Genomic DNA, 13,656 nt, shown 5'->3' on the forward strand with positions numbered 1-13,656 from the left:
ACAATATATACTATGTGAAGATAATTAATAATTAATATGTAAATAAGGATTTAACAAAATGTTGTCTTGTAATTAATTTAACGAGTCCACCCGAAAATGAAACGATGACGAACCATTTAAAATTTGTGATAAAGTAATGCTCGTAATGTTGAAAATAAAAGTAGCGAAAATAAAGTAGTGAAAATAAAGTATTTAGCTCGTCAGTAAATTTAGACGCCCGAGTGAATAAAATTAAATAAATGAGGGATAAAATTGGGTGTCAACAGTGAACTTCGAACATCCTACGTTCCACTTAAAAAAGTTACAAGATGCAAATTCTGTCATTTGTTTAAGTTTGAGTATGAATCAGTTGGATTTTGCTGTAGTGAAGGTTCAGTTAAATTGGTGTCACATAAGTTACCTGAAGAATTACGAAATCTATATTTTGGAAGTTGCGAAGAATCAGAACATTTTCAGACATTTATTAGAACATACAATAATATGTTTGCTTTTACATCTCTCGGTGTACGCTATGACAAAGATTTAGCAAGAAGGACTCATGGTATTTACACATTTCAGGTTCAAGGACAAATGTATCACTTTATAGATGATTTATGTCCGGCTGATGGGAAAGCTAAAAATTTACAATTGTATTTTTATGATAATGATAATGAGCTTAGTAATAGAATGATGTGTTCAGATAAGATTGACGGGTCCATAGTTAGAAAATTAATGGACATTTTGAAGATCAACCCGTATACCATATTCCTTAAAAGACTTATGGATATTCCAAACATAGATAATTTTTTATTGCTTTCAAATGTGATTCAGGTTTAGACCAACGGGTATATAATCTTCCTACTGCATTCGAAGTTGCTGCTATATGAATTGAACAACATAATAATAGTGCTACTCACACACCTCACATTCGAATTTACACACATAATAATAAATCACAATTAGTGAATTATTATTACGCATGTTATGATGCTCTGCAGTATCCACTGATATTTCCTTATGGACAAAATGGATGGCATTGTGGAATAAAAAAAATTGGAAAGCTTGAGAGGAGTAGTGGACAATATTTTCATACTCAACTTGACTAATTACCCAGTATAAAAAATGTATCTTCAATTGATGGATATCTCGACATTGAAAACAAAATCTTGCAAAAGGGGGGAAAGGCGGGATACAGTTTCCGTTCGTGAATATTACTGTTACAAACTTCAAATAAGAAACGATGATGAAGATGAAATTTTACACACTGGAAGAGTATTTCAGCAATATTCAGTACATGGATACATAAAACTTGAGACCCAAAGGTTAGATTTCATTTCCTTCAACCAAGATTTATTCAGAACGGATGTATTGCAAGGGCTGCGTGACATTTTAAGGCTTGGGGAACGAAATTCTTCTAATGTTGGAAAACAAAGATTCCTTCCTGCTTCTTTTATAGGGGGGCCGCGTGATATGCGACAACGACAAATGGATGCTATTGCATTAGTACAACATTTTAGTAAACCAGATTTGTTTTTTACTATGACTTGTAATCCGACTTGGCCCGAAATAAAAGAACATCTCTTGTTAACTGACGAAGCACAAAATAGACCTGATTTAATTAGTCGCGTATTCCGAGCTAAAATTGAAGAACTCAAAACAGATATAAACAAGCGAAATATCTTTGGAAAAGTTGGTGCTTATATGTACACAATAGAATTTCAAAAACAGGGATTATCGCATGCACATTTTTTATTATATTAGCTAATGAATACAAGTTGATAACACCAGAGGCATATGACAGTATAATTAGTGTTGAATTACCTGACGAAGTTAAAGAACCGGATTTATACGGACGTGTTCTTAAACATATGATGCATGGATCTTGTGGTGATCTAAATCCAATGAACTCGTGCATAAAAAAAAAGGGTTATTGTAAATTTAGCTATCCAAATCAATTTGCTGATCAGACATTAAAAGGGAAAGATGTATACCCAATCTACAAAAGGAGAAATACTGGAAAGATGGTAAAGATAAGAGAAAAACTATTAGACAATTCTTGGGTTGTTCCATACAAGCCATTCTTGCTTGGCAAATTTAATTGTCATATGAATGTTGAAGTTTGCTTAGATATTAAAGTTGTTAAATATCTGTACAAATATATTTGTAAAGGACATGACAAAATAGCTTTTGCCGTAAATAATAATGATGCGAACGTAGAAATAGATGAGATAAAAGAATATCAATCTGCAAGATGGGCATCACCGCCAGAAGCTACATGACTTTTGTTTGGATTTCCTATTAGCGAAATGAATCCAAGTGTTTATCAGCTTCAGCTACATCTGAGAGGACAACAATTTGTGTCCTTCAAAAGTAATGTTGATATAAATACAATCCTTAATAATCCCATGATTAAGATGACAATGTTAACTGATTTTTTTTATATGAATACAACGAATGATGATGCTATACGACTGAATCTATTACATAGAGAATTTCATGATCATTTTGTATGGTCTAGCAGTTATAAAACATGAACACGTCGCAAAGAACGTCTCGCAATTGGATGCGTTATGACATGTCATCCAACAGAAGGAGAACGATATTATCTGAGATTATTACTAATGAATGTAAGATGTCCAAAATCTTATGAGGATCTTCTAAAGGTCAATGGAAACGATTGTAGCTCTTTTAGAGAATCTGCTGAAAAATGAGGGTTGCTACATTGTGATAGCAGTCTTGCTGATTGTATGACTAAAGCTATAAGTTATCAACTGCCGTATAGTTTGAGACGTTTATTTGCTATACTATTAGTGTATTGTGAGCCTACGAATCCAAAAGAATTGTGGGAAAAGTTTGAACAGCCAATGTGCGAGGACTACAAAATTTTACCCAATCTCAGATCAAATGATATTCGGTATAGAGCGTTGAATCATATAAATGATATCTTGCATTCTATGGGACATGATATTAATGAATATAAACTTGTTGATCAAACAATTAGAGCATCTCCCCAAGCTAGAGAAATGAAAGAAATCCACTTTGAAACAAATATTAATGTTACTGAAGAGGATTTATTTTTGCATAGAAAACTAAATAGAGAACAACAAAAATCATATGATACTATTTCATAGAATATTTTCAAATAAAGCAGGAGCTTTTTTCGTTGATGGTCAGGGGGGACTGGAAAGACATTTTTATATCGCGCTTTGTTAGCCACTGTGCGTAGTAAAAGATATATAGCCCTTGCAACCGCAACATCTGGTGTTGCAGCATCTCTTCTCAATGGTGGGCGAACAGCACATTCACGATTTAAAATTCCTATAGATATTGATGAAAATTTCAACTGCAATATTGGCAAACAAAGTGCATTGGCTCAGTTAATCCGAGATGCAAGATTGATCGTATGGGATGAAGTATCGATGGCCAAAAAGAAAATGATTGAAACTTTTGATTTACTCTTAAAAGATCTAATGGATACGAATAAACTTTTCGGAGGAAAAGTTGTCGTTTTTGGAGGCGATTTTAGCCAAACTCTTCCGGTAGTACAAAACGGGGAAAAAAGAAGATTTCATTAATGAAAGTTTGTTATACTCTCATATCTGGAGCTTATTGGAAAAATTTCCATTATCTATAAATATGCGAGCAAAAATAGATCCAATTTTTTGCAATTATCTTATGAGAATTGAAAATGGAAAGGAAAAAGTAAATCTTAACAACAAAATCGAAATTCCAAATTCATTAATTGTACCTTTCACAACTGAGAAAGAATCTTTAGAGGCTTTGTTTGATTTGACCTAACCGAATATGCACACATTGTTTACCGATGCAGGCAATCAAAACTCTCGTGTTATTCTAACAACCAAAAATGATTTTGTGAATGAAATCAATGAAATGCTCATAGCTAGATTTTCAAATAGAATAAAAACATTTGTTTCTATAGATGAAACTATTGAGTCTAATGATCAGAGTCAATTTGAAGATTTTCTACATATATTAAATCCTGCGGACTTACTGCCTTACAAATTGACTTTGAAACAAAATTGTCCAATTATATTATTACGGAATTTGAATCCTTGTGAAGAATTATGTAATGGTACTCGATTGATCTGCTGTGATTTCAAAACACATGTTATTAGTGCTAAAATTGTTACTAGAGATTTCAAGAATACACACGTGTTTATTCCAAGAATACCTCTTTTATCACCCGGAGACGATAAATCTATGATTCCATTCAAGAGAACACAATTCCCCGTACGGCTATGTTTTTCCATGACTATAAATAAGGCACAAGGTCAAACATTAGATTTCGCAGGAATTTATCTACACGAACCAGTTTTTTCGCACGGTCAGCTGTATGTTGCGTTATCTAGAGCTAAGAGTTCTAGCTGTGTCAAAGTGTTGATCCGACCACCAACATCGAGAAACCACGATGATCACTCTACAATTAACATAGTCTACGACAAGATAATAAAAAAAGCATTCTCTTGATTTTTATTGTATACGTGTTGTCTCTAACATTCAATAGTTCTTTATATAACTATTCATTCATTTACTTGTTCTTACAATTCTATTTGTGCAGGCTGTTGCTACTAATGACATGGAACCGAGGTATACCATCAACCAAATCACACCAGCCACCAGAGATTGGACCTGTAAAATACAGGTTGTCGACAAAATCTGTCCAAAAATAAGCAAATATCAGCAGGTTCGATTTCAGACGATCATTGTGCAGGATGAAATTTATCGCATTTTTAAATAGATACCGCATGTTTGATATTAACTAATAAACTGCAAGAAGAACAAATCTCCATGGTAATATATGGTTCTGAAGTCCCACATTACGACAACCTATTCAAAGTTTTCCACACATATCTTATCTCAACAGCAAAAGTAAGAGAACCTTCACAGTATTCAATACCGTTGAACAAATACGAATGGATCATCGATACATTTACCATTGTCGAGGAAGTTACAGAGAATAGCCAAGAAGAAGTAACGTTACCATTGCCGACAAAATTAAACACGGTTTCTTTTGTTGATATTGAAAAAGAAGTACCAGGTGCTGAATTCAGTAAGCAAATACTGCTCTTTACTATTTCATCTTCTTATTGTACGAAAAGATTCATACATGTTCAATACCTGGATTTTAACTTCAAATCCGCATGAGTTGCCGAAGCAGATCTGCTGGCAGTTGCGAATGTTGGATCCATGAAATATCATGGTAGCGAAGACAAAAGATGTCAGGAGGCTATTGTCATAGACAAGTAAGTAAAGTAGACTTTTATTCATGTTAACAACAGAAGACATATTCAAAACTCCATTCTTAATTTCATAGGAAAAGACCTTTCTTGTTGTCCATATGGGGAGAACTTGCGGACAATGATGGAACTCAATTGTTGCGGCAGCTCCAAGAATATCCTGTGATTCTCGCTAAACGAATAATTGTTTCTAACTTTAAGAAAGGTATTGTAAAGTTTTTCTGGCACATGTATATAAATGTTTAACTTTATTCATCAACAAATATATTCCACGCAGACACTCGACTGACAACAAGGTTCAATTCGACGATCCTAATCAACCCTCTATACCCACAGGCAACAAATTTAATGAATTGGTATCACACAAACTTTGTGTGCACACTACCATACTTCTATTTATTGACAACTTCTTAAAAAAAAGTCACAATTCCTATCGTTAAATTGCAGGGCAAAGGACAATGAGCAGATGCTAATTGCATACACTGTGAAGAGTTCATCTGAATCATCTTCTTCACTAAACGTCGCGCCTTTTGAAGATGAAATAATCTCCATTTCAAGCATTCCGTCACAATCTACAGTGAGTTTATTAAAACATATGATATTGTCCCTAATCTTTCTCGAATTTGGCATTCCAGAGTTTTATTTTGGTGCTATCTGTGATTATCGTAATGTCATATTATTATACATTTCAAATGATGAGGGACTACTTTAACTTCTTACAAAATTTTATCGACATATGTATTCACATGGTTGAAATTACTGTACAAGTTTGACCGATTTGAACAAAAAATAAAAATCATTCATAGAGTTCGTCATCACAGGTAAGTTGTACCGTGTAAATTGGGTAAACTGGCCCATTGATATTTTCTCTCTTTTTGGTGTACTAAAGTTGGCTGCGTAGTTTCGAAGGCTGAAAGCGAAACTGCATTTTAAATTTCAATATTTTATCGACAAAGAGATATGTGATTTTTTTGTTTTGCCATTTTATTCTACTGCGGTGATACCCCTGAATAACGTAATTGAGCAAACGTACTGACTAAATGATTTGAGGATGTTTTCTTGGTTTGGACTTTGACCATACCATCAACTTACTACATTTCATATTGTCTTCTCTGTCTTTAGATGGTTGGTATATCTAAGTAGGAAACAACTGCTACTCTAAACCCCCTCGGAATACATGATAGATCAGATTTGATTTGCATTGGTAAGAGTAGATACAAAGCAGAGCGAGACGTCCTCTTATTTGTTGATCTACACAGACCAGTTACACTTTACATTATGTCTCCTTTTTATAAGAAATTTTATCGTTCTTGCCTTTTCCTGTATCTGTTACTTTAACTATCAGTAATTTTCCCTTTTTCACAGTATATACTACTTATGACTCTGTCTAATTATCAGTCCTATAAATGTTCTAATTTTATTTTGTGGAAAGAACTATCGTATCCACAATATTTTCCCTATATAGACTAAGGTGGTGTTCAGAATATACAAATGTTCAAAATGACCTGATCATCTCTTAGGTTATTTCCTTCCATACGTTATGGTGTTTGGCCTCAGTTTCTAAGCAAATGTACACAAGGAACTCTCTGAATATATTCATAAAAAGCCAACAAATATCTCCTTTTTCCACCTTTCCATCCCCCCATATGGTTCAGAAAGGAACTACTACTTCCTTACAATCTAAACTTAATCAGTTCAACCATTTTATTCTTAATTACCACCTAATCTAATTCACTTCTGCAATTATGGGTTCATATATTAATCAGCTTAACCTGTTGCCCATACAATGCGTCCTTAACTGCTTGCTAGCTAGTTGAACACAGTTGTATTATCATCAAATAGATTAAGGTATACACACTAGCAGATTAGCATGAAAGGAAGTTTAAATGATCAGGTTATTGGCAATAGCGAGTTATTTTGGTATTTCGCTGCTTTTTTTACATTCTGCTTCGGTCAATAAAACAAACAAGATAAGCTCCAACACAAAATGTAATATATAGGGGGATTTCATTAATTTTGGTAACAGTACTTTCCCTTGTGAGTAATTGGTATTGTATTACTAAATACTAATGGTTACCTTTTCTTCATTTTGTTGAGGGAGAAATATCATTGCCGTCTGAATTCCAGTTCTTTTACGTGCTTTTATGCCCAGAGTGTAAGCACTTGGTACGAATCAAGCGGACGAAGGAGGTCCAATGCATTAACTGCAAGCTCCACAGAATGCTAATTCCAAGGTAATAACAACTCTTACCCCTGCCACAACATCATTGCAGACCCGTGATAGCAAAAACTATATTAATTATTATATTTCATCCAAATCACTCCGAAAAAACAACATTGCAGATGCGAATTTGAAGTTGAAATCACAGATGGCAGCGGAACAATAGTAGCAACAGTGTCAGACAAATTGGCTGAAAGAATGCTCTCAATGACAGCAGAGCAAATATATGAAACAACCGTTATCAAGGTGCACATACATATAGCACTAACATTAATTCATCTTATGGAATTTTATTGAAAATCTTTAAATTAATGATTCAACAACGTTTGAACTTCTTTGCACCGAAACAATTGTTACCTATTGAGCATATCAGGGAAGAACTGTTGCACAAATCGTTCAAAATTCACCTACAGAAGTCAGTACTCTGGACACCGGATAGAACGCCTGGCTCATTAGTCGTTTTATCTTACAACCAAAAACAAACCATGTTCGATTCACCGCAATGCTCAACATCATTAACCATTAGCGAGGGAACTAAAAGAAAGATAGATTATATCACTCCTACTGAAGAAGATCCCACTTCCTCAACACAAGATGTGTCATTGAGCAAAAAAACAAAAAAACACTGAAGGTTAGAAACTGAAACTTGAGTACTTAGGATTGTAATTAAATTAAAAATCTCATCACATCTAATCTGCTTTCTTTTTCCGCTTACTACTGCTAGAAAATTGCATATTTTAAAATGTTCTTGTTCTCTCATAGTGAATTTCTTGTTTATACAAACCAGGAAGCAGATTTAGAGGAGCAACTATAACTACTTTTTGATATCCTACAGCAGCTATAACGCTTATGTTCGAAGCAAATTTTGATGCAGTTGTTCGCTGCAGTACAATACTCCAAATTTTGTGTAAATAAGTGTGTGTCTGTGCGTTTGTATATGCTTGTAAATGTGGGAAATACTTGTTTTAGTTGCTGTAGTTCGAAGCAAATTTTGATGCTGTTTGCTGCAGTACAATACTCCAAATTTTGTGTAAATAAGTGTGTGTCTGTGCGTTTGTATATGCTTGTAAATGTGGGAAATACTTGTTTTAGTTGCTGTAGTTCGAAGCAAATTTTGATGCTGTTTGCTGCAGTACAATACTCCAAATTTTGTGTAAATAAGTGTGTGTACTGTGCGTTCGTATATGCTTGTAAATGTGGGAAATACTTGTTTTAGCTGCTGTAGCACTTACGCTCAGACCATATTTTGATGCGGTTGTTCTCTGCGGTACAATCCTTCACATTTTGTGTAAATGCTACGTATCCTACCTGTTGGTTTGTTTGTTTGAGTTTTTATACCTTCCGCCGTTGTAATATTTTCGTTTCCCCGGATAATTAATACTTCATCATTTGAATCTACATATATACAATTTGTTCTAAAACACAACATTATACAGTTAAGATTGTTTAATATATAATGTATAAAATGATTTAATAACAAACAACAATAACCCATCTTGGCAGGAAAATAAGAGAACATCTTCCATTGACTGATCATGAAGCATAAAATAAACATGACTTCCTTAGCTTTAAGTTCAAATTCGAAGAATTACGATAGATACATTGAAGTAAAGTATCTTGAAAAGAGTTCTTACTTTTATGAACTGTCAAACTTACGCCTTACTAAGTTTCTTATTATACTAACTAACCAGCTTTCAACTTAGGCTTATGGCAGTATAATCAAATCATCGGCCTTTTTCTTTTTTCCCATTTAACCAACTAACCAAAACAGAAGAAAATGAGAGTTTTTCCTAGGTTCAACTTTCAAATGCCAATAAAATTAGAGTATACTATACAGTTGCTCGGGCACTAACACACTAGTAAATAGTAAAAATTAGTGTTTTGGAATTTTTGTATAGTAAGTAAGAACGCAAAAAAAAAAAAAAAAAATAGCTCTCTTCTAAATCTGGAGCTTTTCTATAAGTTATAGCAATGCTCCTGCCTCATTTACATATTCTTTTTAAATTAAAAGTACTCATATTTAATCTTCTGGACTAACTTGTGTTTCTCCTCAAAATATGTTGAGTTTCTTTCTTTCAAAATCACCCACCAAATACACAGTGCAACAACATTCCACCAACTATTTCTTACTTTACCCAACCCTGCTTATCTCAACAATGCAAAAGATCATGTGTATCCCTACAAAGTTGAGAAATAGCCGTCATAGCTAATCAGTAATAGAACAGTGCAATTACAATTAATTCAAGTATTTATTTACTGAATTATATATATATATATACATATATATATATATATACATATATACATATATATACATATATATATATATATATATATATATATATATATATATATATATATATATATATATATTACATAGGGGTTAGGGGAAGGGAAAATGGGAAAGGGGATTACAATGTGAGGATTCGAACCCTCACCAACAAAGTGAGAGTTCAGGTAGTCAACCAATTGAGCTACTAGATCCCTACTACTGAATTATATTTTAATCATTCAATATGAATTTTTATTTGTTGTCGTTGAAAACAAATGGTTCTATGTATTACAGTATATGAGCTGTAAAACATATTTAGAAGATCTTATAATATTTTCATTTATTCATCTTGATTTCTAAGCTCAAAATCATGTAAATGTATAAATTCGTTACATATTCATGAATTGAAGAAAATCAACTCGAACCATTGAATTATATGGTATCAGAGCCACGAAGACTTAAATTTATGCTCGAAGATTACTAGCCTCTTTTGGGTTGTTAAAGAAAAGGTACCAATCGTTTGGATCATCCCTGAGAAGTGACTAGGTTATCTTACCGATATAGTAGGAAGATGCAACGAGTGATTTTCAATCGAAAGAATTATATCCGGCGTTAGGATAGGCTGCGAGTGACTCGCAAGCGCCACCACTATCTCGCGTCTGTCTCTCACGCTTCAGCACGCGGAGGCTCGTGGCATGGCTGAATCAATCGCACTTTGCATCGTTGACGTCGCTTCGTTAGTTTTGACGACTTTTTCTAGTGTTAAAAGACAGTTTGGAAATTTGTTCCTTACTTCTAGGCAAGTTGTTTCCTGTAGCTATTGCGAAATTAAATCTGGTAAATTGTTTTGTTCTTCTGCACTCCTGGCTTATGTTTGGGTGTCAAATTATTGTTGTTTTATGTAATTAATTGTACTGAAGATTCCAGGACACTATTTTTCGAAGTTCACTTATAGTGGTTCTAGTGTTAAGACGTTACATCCTGAAGTTCACTTGTAGCAGCACAAAATCAGGAGAATAAGTCATGAAGTTCAGTTGTAGTACTTTGAACTTCAAGAAATTAAAATTAATATGTCTAGAAATTAAATTGTCGAAAATATTGAACAAACAAAAATATCACGCCAAAATAGACCATCTCAGGGAGGGCAAATCGGGTTTGTAACATTTTATAAGATAGTGAATTTATCAATTTTGGAAGCATTCAAATATTTCTTTTGGGGATATTAACACATATATACGATTTCAAAGAACAATTGACAACCATTTAGCCAACAATTGACATTGACACCTAGCCCCAAAATATTGGCAACAAGTAACTCCTATCTCTCTCTCGTTCTTCACATTTTTTCTCAATCCACCCCAAATATCTTCGAGCTCGGAGCCAAAATGGGTTTTTTTTGTATACATTGAACAAAAATGGTATTCTTTTTTTTTATAGACCCAAATGGGCAGTTCGTGATACAATCCACGAAATAGGTGATTTTTTTTTTTATTTCGTGAATTAAATGAAGAAATTGATTTATTATTTTTTTTTCTTTGCATTTCGTGTATCAATTCACGAAATGCCTTTTTTTTTTTATTTCCTGAATAAAAAAGAAAGTAATTTGTTTTTTTTTTTTTTTGCATTTCGTGACACAAATCACGAAATAGGTTTTTTTGTTTTTTTTGCAATGCGTGAAATAAATGAAAGAAACTTTTTTTTTTTTTGGCATTTCGTTGAATGATTCACGAAATAGCCCTTTTTTTTTTTTTTTTTTTGCAATTCTTGAAATTAAAGAACGAAACTGTTTTTTTTTTTTTTTTTTTTTTTTTTTTGCATTTCGTTGCCCAATTCACGAAATAGCCTTTTTTGTTTTTAATTTCGTGAATATTAATTAACTTAACTTTTTTTTTTTAGCATTTCGCGAAATAGTCAACGAAATGGGTGTTTTTTTTTTTGTATTTCTTGAATATAAAAAAAAAAGGAAATTATAATTTATTTTTTTTGCATTTCGTGTATTAAAAAACGAAATAGGATAAACTTTTTTTTTATTTCGTTCATATAAAAAGGAAATTAGAAAATATATATATATATATTTTGCATTTCGTGTATTAATGAACGAAATAGGTTTATTTTTTTTAATTTTTTTTTTTTTGTATTTCGTGTATTAATGAAGGAAACTGATTTGTTTTTTCTTTTTTTTTGCATTTCGTAATCTAATGAAAGAAATTGGTTTTTTTTTTTTTGTATTTCGTGAATAAATTCACGAAATACCTTCTTTTTTTTATTTTTTATTTCCTGAATAAAAAAGAAAGTGATTTATATTTTATTTTATTTTTTGCATTTCGTGACACAAATCACGAAATAGGTTTTTTTGTTTTTTTTTTGCAATTCATGAAATAAATGAAAGAAACATTTTTTTTTTTTTGGCATTTCGTTGCATGATTCACGAAATAGCCTTTTTTTTTTTTTTGCAATTCTTGAAATTAAAGAAAGAAACTGTTTTTTTTTTTTCATTTTGTTGCCCAATTCACGAAATAGCCTTTTTTGTTTGTTTATTTTTTTTTTTTGCATTTCGTGACACAATTCACGAAATAGCCTTTTTTTTTTTTTAATTTCGTGAATATTAATTAACTTACCTGTTTTTTTTATTATTATTTTTTAGCATTTCGTGAAATAGTCAACGAAATGGGTGTTTTTTTTTTTTGTATTTCTTGAATAAAAAAAGAAATAGGAAATTATAATTTTTTTTTGCAATAATTTTTTTATTATTTTGTTCATATAAAAAAGAAATTAGAAAATATATATATATATATATATATATATATATATATTATTATTTTTTTTGCATTTCGTGTATTAATGAACGAAATAGGTTTATTTTTTTTTTATTTTTTTTTTGTATTTCGTGTATTAATAAAGGAAACTGATTTGTTTTTTTTTTTTTGTTTTTTTGCATTTCGTAATCTAAGGAAAGAAATTGGTTTTTTTTTTTGTATTTCGTGAATAAAAAAACGAAATAGGAAATTATATATATATATATATATATATATATATATATATATATATATATATATATATATATATATATATATATATATATATATTATTTCATTCATATACCAATGAAATAGGATGAATATATATATTTTTTTTTGTATTTCATTTATATAAAAACGAAATAGGAAAATAATTTATTTTTTTCGTTTATATACCAACGAAATGTTTTGTTCCATTTCGCAGGTATATAACGAAACCTCCCCCCCCCCCCCTCTTTTTTTATCGTTTTTCTGCTCTCCATATCGCTATGGTTTTAATTTTATTTTTTTGTTTCATTTCTGTTGGTTCAATCAGTTTCAGACGAGCATTGAATACTTGTCAAAATAATATTTTTTACATTTAGTGACTTAATTTGCGAAATTTTTTACTTTTCTTCATTTATAAATATTGTCCTATCTTTACTTATGGTATATCCTTAGTCTTTCAATTTTCTTTTATCCATCTCATATCTTTCATCTATTGTTTTCTCTTATCTGTTTCATATCCTTCAACTTTTATTTTTTCTCTCATATATTTCATAAAAGATGACGGAAACTCATGTTAAAGTGTATTTATTTTGGGGTGGTGAAGTTGTGTATGAAGCTGGTTCGGTTAGATACAACCGTGGTCCTGAAATAGGGCAAAGGTTTCCAATTTCCCTAAAATATGATCGTCTGCAACGCGTCTTAAGGAGTAAAATGTTTGTAAATGATCCTGAACTATCGGTGGTTATAACCGGACGATGTCCAAGTTCATTTACAGCCAATGGTTCACCAATTTATGGTGAGATGCCAATTACGGACGATGAATCTTTATCGTCATTTCTTCGTTGTCTTGAGATTTTTAAAAATCACATATGCATAGCGGCGCTTGACATGTATGCTACAGTTCAACGCTCTACCCAGGTC

At 31.9% G+C, this 13,656-nt stretch overlaps 1 protein-coding gene and 1 long non-coding RNA gene across 3 annotated transcripts; both read left to right on the forward strand.

Annotated features, from left to right (window-relative positions):
• The first annotated feature begins 1,101 nt into the window (after positions 1 to 1,101).
• LOC132624302 (uncharacterized) lies at positions 1,102 to 2,258 on the forward strand. Its single transcript, XM_060339103.1, has 2 exons — positions 1,102 to 1,672; positions 1,741 to 2,258. The coding sequence occupies exons 1-2, from the start codon at positions 1,102 to 1,104 to the stop codon at positions 2,256 to 2,258; spliced, it is 1,089 nt and encodes a 362-aa protein (XP_060195086.1).
• A 2,466-nt stretch (positions 2,259 to 4,724) lies between these two features.
• LOC132625166 (uncharacterized) lies at positions 4,725 to 8,788 on the forward strand. 2 transcript variants are annotated; one of them, XR_009576689.1, is made up of 7 exons: positions 4,725 to 5,442; positions 5,515 to 5,593; positions 5,685 to 5,814; positions 7,390 to 7,471; positions 7,581 to 7,704; positions 7,832 to 8,089; positions 8,246 to 8,788. It is a non-coding gene; the product is annotated as an uncharacterized LOC132625166 (long non-coding RNA). The 2 variants fall into 2 exon arrangements; XR_009576688.1 differs by having other exon boundaries at positions 7,581 to 8,089.
• Positions 8,789 to 13,656: the final 4,868 nt, after the last annotated feature.

Source organism: Lycium barbarum, chromosome 12, assembly GCF_019175385.1.
Source record: "Lycium barbarum isolate Lr01 chromosome 12, ASM1917538v2, whole genome shotgun sequence".
Taxonomy (NCBI): Eukaryota; Viridiplantae; Streptophyta; class Magnoliopsida; order Solanales; family Solanaceae; genus Lycium; species Lycium barbarum.